Raw genomic sequence first — 22,506 nt, forward strand, 5'->3', positions numbered from 1 at the left:
ACTCCTGGAGCTTCACTAGAGAGTGGCTCTGGGACTCCTGGAGCTTCACTAGAGAGTGGCTCTGGGACTCCCAGACATTTCCTGAGTTATGACGAGTCGAAAGACGAAACATAAAATCTACTTTAAATAGCATCTCTCCTGGGCGGCTTCTCAAAGTCTTTGGTCACATTCCAACAAGTGGTTCCCTGGGGGGAGGGGGAAGGGGGCAGGGGAAGAGGGGGGAGGGGTGATGGAGAGGGGGGAGGGGGCAGGGGGAGAGGGGAGAGGGGGGAGGGGTGACGGAGAGGGGGGAGGGGGGAGAGGGAGGAGGGATGGCGGAGAGGGGGGAGGGGGCAGGGGGAGAGGGGGGAGGGGTGACGGAGAGGGGGGAGGGGGGGAGAGGGAGGAGGGATGACGGAGAGGGGGGAGGGGGCAGGGGGAGAGGGGGGAGGGGTGACGGAGAGGGGGGAAGGGGCAGGGGCAGAGGGCATGGGGGGGCTGGGGGGGCTGGGGTGAGGGCGAGGGGGGAGGGCGATGGGTGAGGGGCTGGGGGAGAGGGCCGGGGGGGCTTGGGGTGGGGGCGAGGGGGGAGGGCGATGGGTGAGGGGCTGGGGGAGAGGGCCGGGTGGGCTTGGGGTGAGGGCGAGGGGGGGAGGGGGGTCTATGCAGCAGAGAAGTTGGATCTGATGGAGTCCTCTCTCAGCTGCCGGTGCTTCCCGATGTCACACTGCTCCAGACGCGTCCGCCGGTCGATGCTGATCCTGTAGTTCTTCCTGTAAAGCAGCCAATCAGACGAGAGAACAGTGGTTATCCTGTAGTCCTTCCTGTAAAGCAGCCAATCAGAGGACGGATCAGGGGGTCGTGATTTACCTGAAGAAGTAGAAGGCCATCAGCAGGGCGGTCCCCAGCAGAGCCCCCACGATGATGCCTGTCAGAGCCGAGACCCCCAGACCGTCTGGGGGGGGGGCAACCATTAGAACCCTGTGACCTGGTCCCTGCTGGTCCCACACAGACCTGGTCCCACACAGCCCCGGTCCCCCAGAGACCCGGTCTGACCCGGTCCAGCAGAGACCCGGTCTGACCCGGTCCAGCAGAGACCCGGTCTGACCCGGTCTGACCCGGTCGAGCAGAGACCCGGTCTGACCCGGTCTGACCCGGTCTGACCCGGTCGAGCAGAGACCCCGTCTGACCGGTCTGACCCGGTCGAGCAGAGACCCGGTCTGACCCGGTCCACCAGAGACCCCGTCTGACCCGGTCCACCAGAGACCCGGTCTGACCCGGTCCACCAGAGACCCGGTCTGACCCGGTCCACCAGAGACCCCGTCTGACCCGGTCCACCAGAGACCCCGTCTGACCCGGTCTGACCCGGTCCAGCAGAGACCAGTACTTTGTTAAACGGTAAGACCCGTCCGGTTCCTTACATGATTTCTCGGGTGTCGGGGGGGAGGGCTTGCGCCGCCCCCGCAGCGTGAAGCGGTCCGTGTTGAACGCCGGCAGAACCTGGAAGCTCCCATTGATCGCAAAGTAGTTGGCGACCACCTGCAAGTGGAGGAAGAGGAGGAAGAGGAGGAAGAGGGGGTCACAGTCAGACAGGGACCCCCGGCTCCGGCGGGCCTTGCTGCGGGTCGGGGCCTCACCTCGTAGGAGCCCTCCTCCGGCCGGGTCATGGCCATGATGCTGAAGTCCTGCTCCCGGTCCCCGTTGGCGTCCATGGAGACAGGGCCCGCGATGCCTGAGGGGGGAGCAGAGTGAGCCAGCGCCACGCTCCAAGGTAAACATAGCGGCAGTGTGCAGAAATTCCGGCTTAGCTAATAAAACAGGAAAGCCATTTGACACGGCGGCGTTTGTGTCGGCCGCCGATGCCAAGAATTGTAATTTCATCTCGGGGCCCATGTTCGAAAATTCTTTGCAATTTTAAAATATTTGAACAAGAGAATGTGAGCCTGTTCATGAGCCTTCCTGTGGAGGAGGACATTGTTGTTGTATATCGAGAGCGCAGAGAGGAACCCTCGGAGCGAGGGGCCGACGCTCCCCTCCTCAGCTCACCACCTCACCGGACCAGTGCTGGTGGTTTGGGGTTTAGCTGAGCTGGTTCTGTAGTGGGTTACTGGCCTACCTTCGAAGGTGCGGTTCCACATGTGTGCGGTGATCTGCGCGCCGTCCTTCTTGCTGAAGCCCTTCCTCGTGGCTTCATGCAGAGCGATGCCGTAGAGCAGCAGGGCATCATGGAACCCCTCCAGGAACATGTTGATCTGGAGAGGAGAGTCGGATTGAAGCCCAGCACCGGAGTGTAGTGATTAACCCTATTAGAAATACCTGAACTTGAAGACTTCTCAAGAACAAAACGCGACCATCCTGAGTCAATCTATCCAGGGATGGTTTCTCTATAAATATCTCTCTCTATGTATTATTCTTGTCCACTTTGAACCCCTCATGGTAGAGCTACATCTACAATGTAGCCACCAGAGGCTGCTACATCTAACTAACCCTACCCAGACTAACTAACCCTAACCCTGAGTAACTAACCCTAACCCTGAGTAACTAACCCTTACCCTGAGTAACTAACCCTAACCCTGAGTAACTAACCCTAACCCTGAGTGACTAACCCTGAGTAACTAACCCTAACCCTGAGTGACTAACCCTGAGTGACTAACCCTAACCCTGAGTAACTAACCCTAACCCGCAGTAACTAACCCTAAGCCTAACCTGCAGTAACTAACCCTAAGCCTAACCCACAGTAACTAACCCTAAACCTAACCCGCAGTAACTAACCCTAAGCATAACCCACAGTAACTAACCCTAACCCGCAGTAACTAATCCTAACCCACAGTAACTAACCCTAAGCCTAACCCGCAGTAACTAACCCTTACCCACAGTTATTAGCCCTAACCCGCAGTAACTAACCCTAAGCCTTACCCGCAGTAACTAACCCTAACCCGCAGTTACTAACCCTAAGCCTAGCCTGCAGTAACTAACCCTAAGCCTAACCCACAATAACTAAAAGTAAGCCAGTCATTTCAGTTGGAAATTTGACTTGCAATTACCTTCAGATAAACACAGAGGATCGATCAAATATGATAATGATTAATGATTAACATTAAAGGGTGGATTTCCTTACATGCTGTATTTTGTATTTCTTGCAAAACTGAAACAGAATTGATCCCATTTACCACTTCAATACTTTGAACGATCGTATTGCCTCAGGTTGTTCAATGCAATAATGCATGTCGACAAAGAGAATGTGGTCCCAGGCTGTTGTCTTTACGTTAACCGATGACTCTGTGACCCTACCACTCTATTTCTAACAATCATGATAATAATCCTACATTTAGTTTAGAAGCGCCTATCCAAATACCGAGACACTTTACGTACACATGACAAAGCCCACAGCGCAGGCCTGGACGGCTAACAATAATGTTAGCATAAGTCGACCTGCTTGGGATTTTTGCACGATTACATTTCTGGCCCCCCGTGGCACTCCCCAGCTAATCTGGAGAACAGAGTGTAGCCCCCCTAGATCAGCGCTCTATGCTAGTAGGATGTGATATTAAAGCCCCCCTAGATCAGCGCTCTATTCTAGTAGGATGTGATATTATAGCCCCCCTAGATCAGCGCTCTATTCTAGTAGGATGTGATATTATAGCCCCCCTAGATCAGCGCTCTATTCTAGTAGGATGTGATATTATAGCCCCCCTAGATCAGCGCTCTATGCTAGTAGGATGTGATATAGCCCCCCTAGATCAGCGCTCTATGCTAGTAGGATGTGATATTATAGCCCCCCTAGATCAGCGCTCTAGTCTAGTAGGATGTGATATTATAGCCCCCCTAGATCAGCGCTCTAGTCTAGTAGGATGTGATATTATAGCCCCCCTAGATCAGCGCTCTATTCTAGTAGGATGTGATATAGCCCCCCTAGATCAGCGCTCTAGTCTAGTAGGATGTGATATTATAGCCCCCCTAGATCAGCGCTCTATTCTAGTAGGATGTGATATTATAGCCCCCCTAGATCAGCGCTCTATTCTAGTAGGATGTGATATTATAGCTCCCCTAGATCAGCGCTCTAGTCTAGTAGGATGTGATATTATAGCCCCCCTAGATCAGCGCTCTATTCTAGTAGGATGTGATATTATAGCCCCCCTAGATCAGCGCTCTATACTAGTAGGATGTGATACAGCCCCCCTAGATCAGCGCTCTATGCTAGTAGGATGTGATATAGCCCCCCTAGATCAGCGCTCTATGCTAGTAGGATGTGATATAGGGTGTGTTTATGTCGGCGGGCCGACGCCCTCTGTCCTCCCTCTCTTTTCTTTGGGGAATGGAGCCGAGCCGTCGGGGTTCGGGAACGCCGGGAGTCCGCAGGCCGCGCTCTCAGAGTCTAAAATGTTTGTTTTCTCGACCCTGGTAACACAATCTATCGACGTATATCCCCCTCCGCCAAACACACGCGCAGTCCCTCCTATATTAAGGAGGTCTCTGCTGCCTTTGGACCAGATATCAGCTCAGGTACTGAGGAGGAGAAATCCTGACATAACCCAAAGGTAATCAGCTGGAATCATCCCCGAGCTGAAGCCTATTGGCTGAGAAGAGGGGAATTCCTCCCTGTTAAAAATGAACACATGCCTTAAACGCGCTAGGACAGGCTTTGTTTAGGACGGTCAAATACCAGCTCGAGTGCAGAATACAATTAATTATGAACCGACTCAAGCACTCGCATCCCATTCACGTATAATGCTGATAGACCTCTCGTGAATTATACATAGGTTTATTTATCTCTGGACCTCTCTGTATGGTGTCCAGAGATAAAGAGAGGAGAGGAAAGGAGTTTTAAAATATATATAGGATGATGTTGTACAATCCATATTATCTCTTAATGAATGTCCCATCAAATCTGCAAATATTAAGACCCATTTGGACAAAACATACATTCTCCAAATTGGAGGACAAATCAGTATCATAGTTGAACCATTATTATAATTTGTGATTAGATTAGTCTCAAAAGTATACGTGAACCTCTCTTCTGATGCCGTGTGTCAGTAAGTATGATGTTTTACTCATCTAAGGCCCCGTCCACACAAAGCTGATTTCATGGCGAAACCGCAAAGGTCTTGTACGGTTCGGCCTTCCGTCCACACAAAGCCGGCGAATCCGCTGACCGAAACCGCAAACTTCTGAAACCACCCTCGGAGGTGGTTTCAAATCTATCCGGTTTCGTTTTGGTTTCGTGTGGACGCCTGAAACCGACTGAAACCGCAAACCATGACGTCATCGCCCCACCCCTCGACCTCCTAGCCAATGGCTCTTAAGCCCGCGGAGTCTCAGAAATCACAACAAAAAAGATGATGGCGGACTACAAGCTTGTAATCGTTCTGCAGCATATCATGTCCCTTGTTGGGTTGCTAAGCCATTATTTATTGAGAATCTAGTTCGCCATCGTAGAAGAGCTGTTTGTTTGTGTTGTTAGTGGTTCGGGGGGCAGCCTTTATGCGCATGCTCGCCTCTTCTTCTTCTGGATTTGTGTACCAGAAGCAGCAACCCTTATGGGCCTGGAATGTTTACTACAGCGTTTCTACAGATCTATCCGGTTTCGCTTGGCTTCGTCTTTACGGAGATACTTCGAAACCGGATAGATCGAAACCGTAACGGTTTCGCCCGTTTCGGCTTCGTGTGGACGGGGCCTAAGTTAGGCTTTACTTAAGGTACACCACAGCACGTAGGCCTTTAGGGGCTTTGGTGACGCTCTCTCAGGGACCTAAGCTCCGCTGGTTGTAACCGGTGCGAGGGGGGGTGCGTTCTGGGTCAGCCCTCAGCCCCAGACCGTGTTCTGGGGGGAGTTCTGTTCTCTGTGACCTGGTTCTGTTCTCTGTGTTCTGGTTCTGTTCTCTGTGACCTGGGTCGGGGCTGGTTCTGTTCTCTGTGACCTGGGTCTGGGTCTGGTTCTGTTCTCTGTGACCTGGTTCTGTTCTCTGTGTTGTGGTTCTGTTCTCTGTGTTCTGATTCTGTTCTCCGTGACCTGGTTCTGTTCTCTGTGTTCTGGTTCTGTTCTCTGTGTTCTGGTTCTGTTCTCTGTGACCTGGGTCTGGTTCTGTTCTCTGTGACCTGGTTCTGTTCTCTGTGTTGTGGTTCTGTTCCCTGTGACCTGGTTCTGTTCTCTGTGTTCTGATTCTGTTCTCCGTGACCTGGTTCTGTTCTCTGTGTTGTGGTTCTGTTCTCTGTGTTCTGGTTCTGTTCTCTGTGACCTGGGTCTGGGTCTGGTTCTGTTCTCTGTGACCTGGTTCTGTTCTCTGTGTTGTGGTTCTGTTCTCTGTGTTCTGATTCTGTTCTCTGTGACCTGGTTCTGTTCTCTGTGTTGTGGTTCTGTTCTCTGTGACCTGGGTCTGGGTCTGGTTCTGTTCTCTGTGTTCTGGTTCTTTTCTCTGTGTTCTGGTTCTGTTCTCTGTAACCTGTTTCTGTTCTCTGTGTTATGGTTCTGTTCTCTGTGACCTGGGTCTGGGTCTGGTTCTGTTCTCTGTGTTCTGGTTCTGTTCCCTGTGACCTGGTTCTGTTCTCAGTGTTCTGGTGCTGTTCTCTGTAACCTGGTTCTGTTCTCTGTGTTGTGATTCTGTTCTCTGTGATCTGGTTCTGTTCTCTGTGACCTGGGTCTGGTTCTGTTCTCTGTGTTGTGATTCTGTTCTCTGTGACCTGGTTCTGGGTCTAAGTGCCGGTTCTTATCTGGTTCTGCACATAGTGTGCTGCTCTGCCACTAAGAAGGAAGCTATTATGACATTCCAGGACTCTGGTTTTCCCTGAACCTCGTTGGGTTTGACCCTGCTTGGTACTCTGAGAGCAGGAAACGAGAGGTGCTGTTAGGATCACAAACAATCCAGAGCCAGGAAAGGTCTGGGAGGTCCCCCTAGGGATCCGGGGGTTGAGCCCTCTAGGGTGAGGGTCTGGGAGGTCCCCCTAGGGGTCCGGGGGTTGAGTCCTCTAGGGTGAGGGTCTGGGAGGTCCCCCTAGGGGTCCGGGGGTTGAGCCCTCTAGGGTGAGGGTCTGGGAGGTCCCCCTAGGGATCCGGGGGTTGAGCCCTCTAGGGTGAGGGTCTGGGAGGTCCCCCTAGGGGTCCGTGGGTTGAGCCCTCTAGGGTGAGGGTCTGGGAGGTCCCCCTAGGGGTCCGGGGGTTGAGCCCTCTAGGGTGAAGGTCTGGGAGGTCCCCCTAGGGATCCGGGGGTTGAGCCCTCTAGGGTGAGGGTCTGGGAGGTCCCCCTAGGGGTCCGGGGGTTGAGCCCTCTAGGGTGAGGGTCTGGGAGGTCCCCCTAGGGGTCCGGGGGTTGAGCCCTCTAGGGTGAGGGTCTGGGAGGTCCCCCTAGGGGTCCGGGGGTTGAGCCCTCTAGGGTGAGGGTCTGGGAGGTCCCCCTAGGGGTCCGGGGGTTGAGCCCTCTAGGGTGAAGGTCTGGGAGCTCCCCCTAGGGGTCCGGGGGTTGAGCCCTCTCTGTGACGGGTCGTGGTGGGGTCTAGGGATGTGGCTGGGCTCCACGCAGACCCTGAGCCCCGCTGTGTTTATAGTCGCTGCCGTGGCGATCCCGCTGCATGGAAACAGCAATCGGGAATGTCTGAATTCCATCGGAGTGACATTACAACGTATAAAAAACAACAGCAATTACCAGGGCATGACGGAAACATTTCTCGGTCAGACCCCACCGAGAATCTGCTCATAAAGACGGAATGTAAACTATCGAAACAAACGGCGCACTGAGCTGCCATTGTCCGTATCACGCAGCACGCACACTACATCATTATACTCTCATAAGTATTCCAGGAACCATTCCATTACATGGGGACATGATTCTAGAAGGGACGTTGCCTAATGCCTACCATAATGCAGGATACTCAACCCTGGGTTCAATGCCCATGTCCACAGTCTACCTGTAGGCTTCTTAAAGAAGGGTGGCAGCTAACCCCTACCTGCTCCTTAATGACCTGTCTCTGTACTGTCTAACCCCTACCTACTCCTTAGTGACCTGTCTCTGTACTGTCTAACCCCTACCTGCTTCTTAATGACCTGTCTCTCTACTGTCTAACCCCTACCTGCTCCATAATGACCTGTCTAACCCCTACCTGCTCCTTAATGACCTGTCTCTGTACTGTCTAACCCCTACCTGCTCCTTAATGACCTGTCTCTGTACTGTCTAACCCGTACCTGCTCCTTAATGACCTGTCTAACCCCTACCTGCTCCTTAATGACCTGTCTCTGTACTGTCTAACCCCTACCTGCTCCTTAATGACCTGTCTCTGTACTGTCTAACCCCTACTTGCTCCTTAATGACCTGTCTCTCTACTGTCTAACCCCTACCTGCTCCTTAGTGACCTGTCTCTGTACTGTCTAACCCCTACCTGCTCCTTAATGACCTGTCTCTGTACTGTCTAACCCCTACCTGCTCCTAATGACCTGTCCATGTACTGTCTAACCCCTACCTGCTCCTAATGACCTGTCTCTGTACTGTCTAACCCCCACCTGCTCCTAATGACCTGTCCCTGTACCGTCTAACCCCTACCTGCTCCTTAATGACCTGTCTCTGTACTGTCTAACCCCTACCTGCTCCTTAATGACCTGTCTCTGTACTGTCTAACCCCTACCTGCTCCTAATGACCTGTCCCTGTACTGTCTAACCCCTACCTGCTCCTTAATGACCCGTCTCTGTACTGTCTAACCCCTACCTGCTCCTTAGTGACCTGGCCTCTGGAGGGCCCCTGGAGGGCTACTGACCCCTGGAGGGCCCCTGGAAGGCCCCTGGCCCCTGGAGGGCCCCTTGCACCTGAGAGCTAAGAACCTGCATCTACCCTGCTGATTGGTCCCTCGTGGCCAAGACCAGCACCCCTCTTCTCCGGCTCCTCCCCCTGACTGAGGGGCCCCTGGCTCAGAGGCCTGGCGAGGGGCCCCTGGCTCTGGCAGAGAGACGGGCTGGCCCTTCTCTGTGACAAGTTTTTCTACAGGCGTCCCTAGCGGGCCCTAGGAGCTCACCGCTCTTTAAATGTCCCTCCAGCCTCAGGGGGTTGATGCTGAGCAGAAGAGGGGGGTTCAAAGCATCGCTGAGGAGGTCTTAATGAATGGTCCACGTGTTTCAGTTTGATATCCAGGAAACACAAACAGAGCCAGTACCTCCAGGTCCTAACGTCACCTCAGACGTCCCAGACTTACGTACACTTCCACAGTCCTGGCAGTCGGCCAAGCGCTCCTTCTGGATGGATCTGTTCACTTCCATGGAGAAGTTCTGGAACTCGGGTTTGACCGTTTTGAGGAGAGTGACGGTGTTGAGTGAGGCGTAGGCTAGGCGGGCCTCTGTGTCCAACTTATCTCCTCGCTTCCACGAGCCGTTGCCTGGTGGGGGAGAAGTTTCCATGTCAGTGCAGGTTGGATGATAGAGTTAAAGCATTGATCAACTGCACCTTAGGAATCATACAGTCAACAATCATATAAACACAAACTCACATATCCTTGTCATTGATGGTAAGTTTAGTTGCTCAGTAACTTTACCGTAGGAAGACGTGTTGAAGAGTTCGATGTTGAAGTAAACGGTGCTCCCGTCGGTGAGCCGTCTTCGGTGGGCGGCGAGCATGACCTCCCGGATCACGTCTGCTCCCATACACATGATGACCACTGAGGAGCAGCCAATAGGATGGGTTAGAAGACCACTGAGGAGAGTCCAATAGGAGGGTTAGAAGACCACTGAGGAGCATCCAATAGGAGGGTTAGAAGACCACTAAGGAGCGTCCAATAGGATGGGTTAGAAGACCACTGAGGAGCGTCCAATAGGATGGGTTAGAAGACCACTGAGGAGCTTCCAATAGGATGGGTTAGAAGACCACTGAAGAGCGTCCAATAGGATGGGTTAGAAGACCATTGAGGAGCAGAACGTCCAATAGGATGGGTTAGAAGCCCACTGAGGAGCGTCCAATAGGATGGGTTAGAAGACCATTGGCATGAGGGCCGTCACTGTTTAGATAGAGTCACCGGTCCAGACTATGTAGTTTAGTTAGAGTCACTGGTCCAAACTATGTAGTTTAGTTAGAGTCACTGGTCCAGACTATGTCGTTTAGTTAGAGTCACCGGTCCAGACTATGTCGTTTAGGTAGAGTTACTTGTCCAGACTATGTACTTTATCAAGAGGTACTGGTCCAGACTATGTAGTTTAGTTAGTTACTTGTCCATGATATGTAGTTTAGTTAGAGACACTGGTCCAGATTATGTACTTTATTAAGAGGCACTGGTCCAGACTATGTAGTTTAGTTAGAGTCACTGGTCCAGACTATGTAGTTTAGTTAGAGTCACTGGTCCAGACTATGTAGTTTAGGCAGAGTCACTGGTCCAGACTATGTAGTTTAGTTAAAGTCACTGGTCCAGACTATGTAGTTTAGTTAAAGTCACTGGTCCAGACTATGTAGTTTAGTTAGAGTCACTGGTCCAGACTATGTCGTTTAGTTAGAGTCACTGGTCCAGACTATGTAGTTTAGTTAGAGTCACTGGTCCAGACTATGTAGTTTAGGTAGAGTCACTGGTCCAGACTATGTAGTTTAGGTAGAGTCACTGGTCCAGACTATGTAGTTTAGTTAGAGTCACTGGTCCAGACTATGTAGTTTAGTTAGAGTCACTGGTCCAGACTATGTAGTTTAGTTAGAGTCACTGGTCCAGACTATGTAGTTTAGGTAGAGTCACTGGTCCAGACTATGTCGTTTAGGTAGAGTCACTGGTCCAGACTATGTAGTTTAGTTAGAGTCACTGGTCCAGACTATGTAGTTTAGTTAGAGTCACTGGTCCAGACTATGTAGTTTAGGTAGAGTCACTGGTCCAGACTATGTAGTTTAGGTAGAGTCACTGGTCCAGACTATGTAGTTTAGTTAGAGTCACTGGTCCAGACTATGTAGTTTAGGTAGAGTCACTGGTCCAGACTATGTAGTTTAGGTAGAGTCACTGGTCCAGACGTGAGGAAGGCTTGGAGGCTCCCTAGTGTTTGATTGGCAGCCTAGTATCGGACTGGAACATGAGGTTCCTGGGCTGCTGTCTGCCCATAGTAGTAATCTCCCCCCCCTACAGATGATTGATGATGATGACAGCGGACTGGGGAAAGAACCAGGGGTAAACAAAGGCTGGGATTGAAACCCGGATGGCTCTGTTTAACAAGGACGATTCCTGGAACATTCCTCCCAGCTCTGTCACTGTAACACACCTCCTGAAATATCCCCGCGTCGCTGGGACAAACTTCCACTCAGTGGGCACTGTAGACCCCTTTAATTACAGCCAGCTCACACACTGCTGCCCTGTGTCCCTGCTGCCTCCAGCCAGCTCTCTAACCCCGGCTCTCCTCGCTCGCTGCTCCCACGCTCGTCACAAGCCAACCCAGGAGCGCCGGGGAGTGGCGGCGTGCGGACGTGTTTTATGTGGCCTGGGCCGCTGTAAACCCCAGGGCCGGTGGGTATGCAGAGCAGGAGGCTGCAGGGGCCGTGTCCCCGCTGAGAGCCAGAGCAGATTTATAGCGTCTGGACCCCAGAGGACAGAGATAAAGCCGACGGCCAGCGGCGCCCGTAAACCCTGACGTGTGCACAGACAGTGTTGCTCTGGTGCAGCATCGGGACACGCATCATGCTGATGTTGTTGTCGTTTCACGCGGCAGTAAAAGCAGGTCATTGACCAGCGAGGCGATCGCCCTACACAACGTCTCCACACAGCCTCAAGGGGCGGCGCTTTTAGTATGGACCAATCACAAAGGGGCAGCCACATTCTCCTCCCTGTGTTGCTGCCTTCTGGACGACTGCGTTACACAGCAGGACGCTGTGGGGAATTAACACAGACTTGTTGTTATAAAGACATGGAAGAGTCTTAGTGTTTGGTTGGGTGTGTGTCTTAGTGTTTGGTGTGGTGTAGTATGTCTTAGGGTTTGGTGTGGTGTATGTTGTAGTGTTTGGTGGTGAGTATGTTGTAGTGGTTTGTGTGGTGTATGTCTTGGTGTTTTGTGGGGTGTATGTTGGGTGTTTGGTGTGTGGTGTTTGGTGGGGTATATGTCTTAGTGTCTGATGGGGTGCATGACTTAGTGTTTGGTTGGCTGTATGTTGTCGTTTTTGGTGGAGGTACCATTATCTTTTTGGGGGATAGAATCTGCCTTGAAGATCCATATGTTCACATTCCTTTTGGGCATCCATCGGCCCAAAACTAATTACTGAACGTCAGAGCTTCCTTGGAATGTTGTGAGATACCTGTTTGGAGATTGTAATAGGATAGTTAAAAAGCATTGTGCTTGAGCCAAACAGACCTTCTAATAAGGAAGATAACTTAGATCTCTGCACAGCCATTGGTTCCTCTACCTACTTGCCTTTTAAACCTCCTTCACCTACCTGCTGTGTCTAGAATACTAATTCCCATCATGCCATGCAGCAATGGAGACCTGCACCATGTAATGTATGCTAAACTGTGCTAATGTATGTGACATCTCTGTAATATATGCTAATATAAACGAGACTTGTTGTTTATGAGGATGTGTCATGTGTTAATCCTCGACGAGGGACCCGGGCCCTGACTACAGCCGGACACACGCCTTCAGTCAGGTACCAACCAGGCCCTGAATACAGCCGGACACACGCCTTCAGTCAGGTACCAACCAGGCACACACGTTAGGACCCTCTGGACCTCCTTGGACCCCAAAGCCTCTGCGAGGCCTCTCGCTCCATGTGGTCTAGTCCCACTAGGACCATGTGGTCTACTCCCTGGTAGGACCATGTGGTCTAGGCCCACTAAGACCATGTTGTCTACTCCCTGGTAGGACCATGTGGTCTAGGCCCACTAGGACCATGTGGTCTACTCCCTGGTAGGACCCTGTGGTCTAGGCCCACTAGGACCATGTGGTCTAGTCCCACTAGCTCCATGTGGTCTAGGCCTGGTACAACCATGCGGTCTAGTCAACAGAACCACCCGGTGAGGACCAGGTGAGGACCTGGTGAGGCAAGGTGAGGACCAGGTGAGGCCAGGTGAGGCCAGGTGAGGCCAGGTGAGGGGGGTGAGGACCAGGTGTGGGGGAGCGGGTTTGGCCGCCCCTCCCCCACGCCGGTATTGATCCCAACGAGGGGATGGCCTCCAGGAACGTACAACATTCCTAGAATTCCTCCTCCCTCCCCTGGACCAGGGAAACACCTGGGCCTAACCCCCTCACCTGGTCCTCCCCCTTCACCTGGTCCTCACCCCCCTTACCTGGTCATCACCTGGTCTTCACCCCCCTCACCTGGTCCTCACCCCCCTCACCTGGTCCTCATCCCCCCTCACCTGGTCCTCATCCCCCCTCACCTGGTCCTCCCCCCTCACCTGGTCCTCACCTGGTCCTCCCCCCTCACCTGGTCCTCACCCCCCCTCACCTGGTCCTCACCCCCCTTCACCTGGTCCTCACCCCCCTGACCTGGTCCTCACCCCCCTCACCTGGTCCTCACCTGGTCCTCACCCCCTCACCTGGTCCCCCCCCCCTCACCTGGTCCTCACCTGGTCCTCACCCCCTCACCTGCTCCTCACCCCCTCACCTGCTCCTCACCCCCTCACCTGCTCCTCACCCCCTCACCTGCTCCTCACCCCCTCACCTGCTCCTCACCCCCCTCACCTGGTCCATCCCCCCTTCACCTGGTCCTCCCCCCTCACCTGGTCCTCACCTGGTCCTCACCCCCTCACCTGGTCCTCACCCCCCTCACCTGGTCCACCCCCCCTCACCTGGTCCTCACCCCCCTTCACCTGGTCCTCACCTGGTCCTCACCCCCCTCACCTGGTCCACCCCCCCTCACCTGGTCCACCCCCCCTTCACCTGGTCCTCACCTGGTCCTCACCCCCTCACCTGGTCCTCACCCCCTCACCTGGTCCTCACCCCCTCACCTGGTCGTCACCTGGTCCACAACCTCCTGCTGAGCGGTGCCTACTGACCGTCTCAATACCGCTATTCTGCTAACGCTAACGTCTCTAAGGGATGATGTGCCCTTAGGGCGTGCACGTGCACATGCACACTGCTAGGAAGCCTGGGGGGGGGGGCTCTCTACTCACACGGTCACTGCTGGGTGTAACTGGGGCTGAGCGGTCAGGTCTGGTGGACAGAGCGAGAGAGAGAGAGAGAGAGAGAGAGAGAGAGAGAGAGAGAGAGAGAGAGAGAGAGAGAGAGAGAGAGAGAGAGAGAGAGAGAGAGAGAGAGAGAGAGAGAGAGAGAGAGAGAGAGAGAGAGAGAGAGAGAGAGAGAGAGAGAGAGAGAGAGAGAGAGAGAGAGAGAGAGAGAGAGAGAGAGAGAGAGAGAGAGAGAGAGAGAGAGAGAGAGAGAGGGGGAGAGAGAGAGAGAGGGAGAGAGGGAGAGAGAGAGAGAGAGAGAGGGAGAGAGAGGTACAACAGGTAGACAGCGTTGCTCTCTGCAACTTTACTCACTCGTGCACCTCGCATGCTCCAAAGTAAACACTTATGCACGCAAACCTCTGGCGTCATGACAACCCTCCGGCGTCATGACAACCCTCTGTTGTCATGACAACCCTCCGGTCCGACAGGCGGTCCCCCAGGTGAGCGTACCTTCCGCCTCGCGAACGGCGTGTAGCAGATCCTCCGCGTCCAGCCGCTCATCGCGCGCCCCGCTGAGCATGTGGGTGCGGAGGTGGTCGTGGAGATCGGGGTCGAGCAGCAGGAACACGGCCTCCAGGGTGAAGTGGCACGTCCGCTCCTCCTTGTCGTCCTCGTACACCAGCAGGGCGCTCCTCCAGGAGAAGTGCTGGAACATAGCGGCGAAGGTCTCGGCCATCTTCAGGTAGGACGGTGCCACGCGCGTCAGGTGGGAGTACTCCCCGCTCTTCTGGCTGAAGGCGGCGGCCAGCGCGCCCGCCGTCACCATGGGGATGTCCCAGTGCGACGCCAGGCGTGCGACCGACGCGGCTGCGTACTCGCACACGGGACCGAGGATGAGGTCCGGCCGCTTCTCGCACGAGCCGTCCACCAGGCTGAAGAGCGCGGAGTTCCCGCACTCCGAGTCCGCGTAGCTCAGGTTGAACGTCAGCGCGCCGTGCGGGTCCGCGCCCCGCAGCCGCCGCTGCGCGTACTGGAGGGCGGGTGCGACGCGCGGGTACGAGAAGAGGTAGGAGTTGTTTTTGGGGAGAATCACCAACACGTCCACCACCTCGGAGCCGCTGCTCAAGGGCCACAGCAGCAGGACGCACAGTAGAATCAAACTCGCCATCCTCCGAAAGTTAGCACGTGTGTCTCCAAGTTCCGCTCAGCGCGGCGGCAACATGAGTCGCGAGCAGACCAATATTATTAGTGTTATTATTATTATTATTATTATTATTAATAATAATAATAATAATAATATTGATAATAGTAATAACAATATTAATGCCAATACAAAAAAAGCCTAATAATTATAATAAATATTATTATTATTATTATAATGCAAAAATGATACAAAAAAAAAAGAAAATAAGAATAATAAGAATCAGAATATAAGAAAATAATGATACAAATAAAATATTCCCGGCGTTAATAAATAATTAAGAGGATCCTAATCAGGCTGGCGGGAGGAAGCAGACACGTGTTGCTCTGCGGTCCATCAGAGTCTCGAGACGCGCTCCTCTCCTCCGGTCGCAGCGCTGCTCGTGCGTTTTGAACCATCTTGTCATTATTATGCCTACGTCATCGGGGCGCTTCCACCTCCTCCTTAAAGGTACAGACACCTCCTCCTAAAAGGTACAGACACCTCCTCCTTCTCCTCCTTGGAGGTACAGACATGTCATTCTCCTTCTTAATTGCAAAGAAACCTCCTCCTCCCTCTTAAGTCTTCAGGCCCGTCCCTCTTAAAGGTACAGTAGTCCCTCTTAAAGGTACAGTACTCCCTCTTAAAAGTACAGTACTCCCTCTTAAAGGTACAGTTCTTCCTCTTTAAGGTACAGACACCTCCTTCTCCCTCTTAAGGCTTCAGGCCCATCCCTCTAAAAGGTACAGGACTCCCTCTTAAAGGTACAGACACATCCTTCTAAATATGATGTATTTATTTTGCAAATCAAAAACCTTCAAATCCTTTAATGACCTAAGTCTTTGCCATTTTCATTTAAAAAAACAAAAAAACAAAACATAAAATATATATATATATCAAGGCCCCCCCCCCCATTGGCCAGGGCCCTGGACATGTGCCCACTTTGCCCACGCGGTAATCCGTCATTGCATGAGGCCAAGGTGAGCTAAAGCATTGATTCCCACTGTTCAGATTAGTTTAATAATTGTATTGTTGTCAATTCTACTTCATAGGCCGTTTGGAACGATAACTGAACTGGTGTAATAATATGAATGGTTTCTTATTGTGACGATAACTGGTGTAATAATATGGATGGTTTCTTATTGTGACGATAACTGGTGTAATAATATGGATGGTTTCTTATTGTGACGATAACTGGTGTAATAATATGAATGGTTTCTTATTGTGACGATAACTGGTGTAATAATATGAATGGGTTCTTATTGTGACGATAACTGGTGTAATAATATGGATGGTTTCTTATTGTGACGATAACTGGTGTAATAATATGGATGGTTTCTTATTGTGACGATAACTGGTGTAATAATATGGATGGTTTCTTATTGTGACGATAACTGGTGTAATAATATGGATGGTTTCTTATTGTGACGATAACTGGTGTAATAATATGAATGGTTTCTTATTGTGATGATAACTGGTGTAATAATATGAATGGTTTCGTATTGTGACGATAACTGGTGTAATAATATGAATGGTTTCTTATTGTGACGATAACTGGTGTAATAATATGAATGGTTTCTTATTGTGACGATAACTGGTGTAATAATATGAATGGTTTCTTATTGTGACGATAACTGGTGTAATAATATGCATTGTTTCTTATTGTGACGATAACTGGTGTAATAATATGAATGGTTTCTTATTGTGATGATAACTGGTGTAATAATATGAATGGTTTCGTATTGTGACGATAACTGGTGTAATAATATGAATGGTTTCTTATTGTGACGATAACTGGTGTAATAATATGAATGGTTTCTTATTGTGACGATAACTGGTGTAATAATATGAATGGTTTCTTATTGTGACGATAACTGGTGTAATAATATGCATTGTTTCTTATTGTGACGATAACTGGTGTAATAATATGAATGGTTTCTTATTGTGACGATAACTGGTGTAATAATATGAATGGTTTCGTATTGTGACGATAACTGGTGTAATAATATGAATGGTTTCTTATTGTGACGATAACTGGTGTAATAATATGAATGGTTTCTTATTGTGACGATAACTGGTGTAATAATATGAATGGTTTCTTATTGTGACGATAACTGGTGTAATAATATGCATTGTTTCTTATTGTGACGATAACTGGTGTAATAATATGAATGGTTTCTTATTGTGACGATAACTGGTGTAATAATATGCATGGTTTCTTATTGTGACGATAACTGGTGTAATAATATGAATGGTTTCTTATTGTGACGATAACTGGTGTAATAATATGCATTGTTTCTTATTGTGACGATAACTGGTGTAATAATATGAATGGTTTCTTATTGTGACGATAACTGGTGTAATAATATGAATGGTTTCTTATTGTGACGATAACTGGTGTAATAATATGAATGGTTTCTTATTGTGACGATAACTGGTGTAATAATATGAATGGTTTCTTATTGTGACGATAACTGGTGTAATAATATGAATGGTTTCTTATTGTGACGATAACTGGTGTAATAATATGAATGGTTTCTTATTGTGACGATAACTGGTGTAATAATATGCATGGTTTCTTATTGTGACGATAACTGTTGTAATAATATGAATGGTTTCTTATTGTGACGATAACTGGTGTAATAATATGCATTGTTTCTTATTGTGACGATAACTGGTGTAATAATATGAATGGTTTCTTATTGTGACGATAACTGGTGTAATAATATGAATGGTTTCTTATTGTGACGATAACTGGTGTAATAATATGAATGGTTTCTTATTGTGACGATAACTGGTGTAATAATATGAATGGTTTCTTATTGTGACGATAACTGGTGTAATAATATGAATGGTTTCTTATTGTGACGATAACTGGTGTAATAATATGAATGGTTTCTTATTGTGACGATAACTGGTGTAATAATATGAATGGTTTCTTATTGTGACGATAACTGGTGTAATAATATGCATGGTTTCTTATTGTGACGATAACTGTTGTAATAATATGAATGGTTTCGTATTGTGACGATAACTGTTGTAATAATATGAATGGTTTCTTATTGTGACGATAACTGGTGTAATAATATGCATTGTTTCTTATTGTGACGATAACTGGTGTAATAATATGCATGGTTTCTTATTGTGACGATAACTGGTGTAATAATATGCATGGTTTCTTATTGTGACGATAACTGGTGTAATAATATGAATGGTTTCTTATTGTGACGATAACTGGTGTAATAATATGAATGGTTTCTTATTGTGACGATAACTGGTGTAATAATATGAATGGTTTCTTATTGTGACGATAACTGGTGTAATAATATGCATGGTTTCTTATTGTGACGATAACTGGTGTAATAATATGAATGGTTTCTTATTGTGACGATAACTGGTGTAATAATATGAATGGTTTCGTATTGAAACGATCACTGACCAGGGCTACTCAGGTGTAGATAAAGAGAGTGAGATTGCGTGGCCTGCAGCCTGGCCCTTCTGGTGAACCGTTTAGGGGTAAAGGGTCCTATGATAGACCCAACAAGGCCTCAGCGATGTGGATCGGACATCTGCTTTATCTGATCCATCTCCTACATCACACCACTATGAGTGTGAGTAATATGGAACATTTAGCTAAAGCTAACGCCTTGTTGACTAACTTTAAACGTCTAAATGTTGTTGTTAATGCCCTTAATGACCATACCCCTCATTGGGTGATTTCCACAAAGCTCAGTGGAGAGTTTCCCAGTGCTCCCTAATTCATGATCTCTGCTCTCTAATTCATGATCTCTGCTCCCTAATTCATGATCTCTGCCTACAGCTGCGTCTGGATGTGGTTTTTAATCCAATCAGGCCGCTGGCTTTATGAGTTATCTCAGAGCATCGGCCAGCTGTCCCCTGCAGCAAGAACATTTGCTATTAAAATAAGGATTTGTTGAAATCATGTATTCAATGCTTTATTAAAATCATGATTTATTAACATCATTCTTTATAAAAAATAATACAGTATCAACACAATATTTTATTAAAATGAGTCTACTAAAATCATGCTTTATATTCAAAACACGTTATTACAACTGTTTCAACACAATATTTTATTAACATCATTTTTTGTAACCATCTTGAAATAAAGGAAATCATAATATATTGTGCCTTGAGTTTTCCCTGTCAGTTAAAACTCCTCTCTGTTCAGCTATCATCGAGCTGTTGGCGTCGCCTAGTGGCCGCTACCTGGTACTGCCGCTTTGACCGAACCTCGAGGTAGTTCTACTGGTATTTCTGTTGCATCTTACTCACATTCACAGGAATAAGAATTGCCGAGATACATTCATACTTCATGAGTGTATAATGTATAAAATATAATAGGTGTCTAAGCCTACTTCAAAACTATAATGTATATGATATAATAGGTGTGTAGGCCTACTTCATAAGAGTATAATATATATGATATAATAGGTAGGCCAATATTATTAATTAAGTGTAGCCTACTATTGTATAGAATAGTGTGTGTACTAAGTGTAAAGGCTCATCGTAAGTTTACTTATTGAATAGAATAGTTTGTATAAGAAGTTTTTACAGATTCTTATTCACACTTTATCATCCAGCTGGAATGACAGCAGCTTCAAATATGTGACTCAACAGTGTAAACAGGTCAGGTGTAGGTCTACCGTGTTCTCATGTTGTAGCCCTACCGTGTTCTCATGTTGTAGGCCTACCGTGTTCTCATGTTGTGAAGGTGTAGACCTACGAAAAAAACAAGACATTGTGGAAAAAAATAAATAAAAAAATAAACATAATAAATAAAAAATAAATAAAACAAAAACAAGACAAAACAATACAAACAAACAATCAAAACAGTGATCAGTTAGACGTTGTGTGCGAGTTTGAACAGGTGAGTTTTGAGTTGTGACTTGAAGGTTGTAATGGTGTCTGACTGTTTTATGTGTGGGGGGAGGGAGTTCCAGAGCCTGGGTGCTGAACAGCTGAATGACCGGGCACCCATTGTCGTGAGTCGTGATGTGGGGATACATAGTAGTCCAGCAGAGGTTGAGCGGAGGGAGCGGGAGGGAGTGTATTCTTGGAGGAGGTCGCAGAGGTAACTGAGGGCTAGGTTGTGGAGAGCTTTGTAGGTGAGGAGTAGGGTTTTGTATTGGATACGGTAGTGTACTGGGAGCCAGTGAAGTTGAATGAGGACAGGGGCGATGTGGTCAGATGATTTGGTGCGGGTGATGATCCGGGCGGCTGAGTTCTGAATGATCTGCAGTCTGTTGATGAGTTTGGTGGGGAGTCCGGTGAGGAGGGCGTTGCAGTAGTCTATGCGTGATGTGACAAATGAGTGAACTAGGATTTCAGTGCTGGATTGGGTCAGTGATGGGCGGAGTCTGGCGATGTTGCGGAGGTGGAAGAATGCAGTCCGGGTGATGTTGTGAATATGGGGTGCGAATGAGAGGGTGTTGTCCAGGATGACGCCGAGGCTCTTGACTTTGGAGGAGAAGGGTACTGGGAATCCATCGATGATTATGAGTGGAGCTGGGGTGTGTTGTGATTTAGTAAGGGTGGATTTGGATCCGATGAGCAGGGCATCGGTCTTGTTTCCATTGAGTTTCAGGAAGTTCCTGCTCAACCAGCTCCGGATCTCTTCCAGGCACGTGATGAGGGAGGTGGGGGGGATGGCAGCGGTGGGTTTGGTGGAGATGTAGACCTGTGTGTCGTCAGCGTAGCAGTGAAAATGGACCCCATGGTGACGGAGGAGTGTGCCCAGCGGGAGGAGGTAGGTGGTGAACAGGAGTGGACCCAAGACTGACCCCTGGGGGACACCCAGTGAGACACCTGAACACCCAGATTTGTGGTTGCTTAGTTGAACAAATTGTTGACGGCCGGTGAGGTAGGATGTAAACCAGGAGAGTGCAGCACCAGTGATCCCAATGCCAGCCAGGCGGTCCAGGAGCAGAGGGTGGGAGATGGTGTCGAATGCTGCGCTGAGATCGAGGAGGATGAGAATGGTGAGTAATCCAGAGTCGGCTGCAAGGAGGAGGTCGTTGGTGATTTTGACTAGGGCTGTTTCAGTGCTGTGTTTTGGACGGAAGCCAGATTGGAACGGTTCGTGGAGATTGTTTGTGTCAAGGTGGGACTGTAGTTGTGCGGCAACCACCCTTTCAAGTGTTTTGGAGATGAAAGGGAGATTGGAGATGGGCCGGTAATGGTTAAGGTCAGTTGGGTCAGCACCAGGTTTTTTCAGGATGGGAGTGATGGCAGCCAGCTTGAGAGTGGAGGGCACAGTACCAGTAGTGAGGGAGGAGTTACTTATGTTGGTGATCATGGGGGAGATGGACGGAAGACATGCTTTGACAAGGGAGGTGGGAAGAGGATCGATCATCCAGGGTGGATCATCAGAGGGGGTGCGAGATGAGGCCAGTTGTTGGTGAATGGTGTTGATTTTAGAGCTGAAGAAGTCAAGGAACGCAGTGCATTGGGTGGTGGAAATGTCTGGAGGGAGGGATTTAGGAGGCTGAAGTAAGTGGCTGACTGTTGAGAAGAGGACTCTGCTGTTGCCTGTACCAGTGTTGATGAGGTTGGAGTAGTATGAGGTTTTGGCAGTGGTGAGGGCATTCTTGTATTGATGGAGGTGGTCCGAATACATTTGGCGGTGTACACTGAGTTGAGTCTTATTGTAGAGTCGCTCCAGTCGACGACCAGTGGCTTTGAGCTGGCGCAGATGAAGGTTAGTGGGAGTGATGTCAGTGCAGCAGATTAAATACAGAATGTGACCTTTGTTATGGGTTGGGAGGTTGACATGTTGTGTGATGCCAAGACAGTCCAGAAGTGATGTGAAGTCATTAGCAAAAGTACAGGATGGGTTGTCAATGTGGATGTTGAAATCACCAAGGAGGATAACAGTGGGGGACATTGCACATACAGATGTAAGTAGTGATGAGAATTCATTGAGGAAAACGGCAGAGGGTTTTGGTGGTCTGTAAATGGTGACAATGATAGTGGGTTTGGGGCCTGAGAGTTTTACAGCTAGACATTCAAAGGAGGAGTGAATGGGGACTGTGACAGTGGTGACTTTGATGTTATCACGATGGAGGAGGGCGAGGCCACCCCCCCCTCCCATTAACCCGGGGTTTACTAATAAAAGAAAAACCTGGTGGGACAGCCTCATTTAGATGGGAGAAGTCATTTGGTTGTTGCCAGGTCTCAGTGAGGCAGAGAATGTCTCGGCTCTGGTCAACAATAAAGTCATTTATCAATGACTTTTGATAAATATCAAAAGTAGATTATTCTACTCTACACCCCTTTATACCTCCGGTAG

The 22,506-nt window shown here is 49.3% G+C and overlaps 1 protein-coding gene across 1 annotated transcript; it reads right to left on the reverse strand.

The window, feature by feature from the left end:
* Positions 1–640: 640 nt before the first annotated feature.
* npr3 (natriuretic peptide receptor 3) lies at positions 641–15,563 on the reverse strand. The gene is made up of 8 exons (XM_056603138.1): positions 14,525–15,563; positions 9,488–9,610; positions 9,156–9,331; positions 2,096–2,231; positions 1,617–1,711; positions 1,401–1,518; positions 850–934; positions 641–752 (listed from the first exon to the last, which is right to left on the reverse strand). Exons 1-8 carry the CDS (start codon positions 15,180–15,182, stop codon positions 641–643), a joined length of 1,503 nt encoding a protein of 500 aa, XP_056459113.1. The 5' UTR covers positions 15,183–15,563.
* Positions 15,564–22,506: the final 6,943 nt, after the last annotated feature.

The sequence above is a fragment of the Gadus chalcogrammus genome, chromosome 11, assembly GCF_026213295.1.
Source record: "Gadus chalcogrammus isolate NIFS_2021 chromosome 11, NIFS_Gcha_1.0, whole genome shotgun sequence".
In the NCBI taxonomy this organism is placed as follows: Eukaryota; Metazoa; Chordata; class Actinopteri; order Gadiformes; family Gadidae; genus Gadus; species Gadus chalcogrammus.

What these genes read in the sequence shown, in the direction of transcription:
- npr3 (XM_056603138.1), bottom strand. Translation starts at nt 15,182, where the DNA reads ATGGCGAGTTTGATTCTACTGTGCGTCCTGCTGCTGTGGCCCTTGAGC. An exon ending in CTTCAACACGTCTTCCTACG is followed by an intron (nt 9,332 to 9,487) that starts GTAAAGTTACTG and finishes CTCCCCCACCAG; the next exon opens with GCAACGGCTCGTGGAAGCGA. An exon ending in CCCGACACCCGAGAAATCAT is followed by an intron (nt 935 to 1,400) that starts GTAAGGAACCGG and finishes CCCCCCCCCCAG; the next exon opens with ACGGTCTGGGGGTCTCGGCT.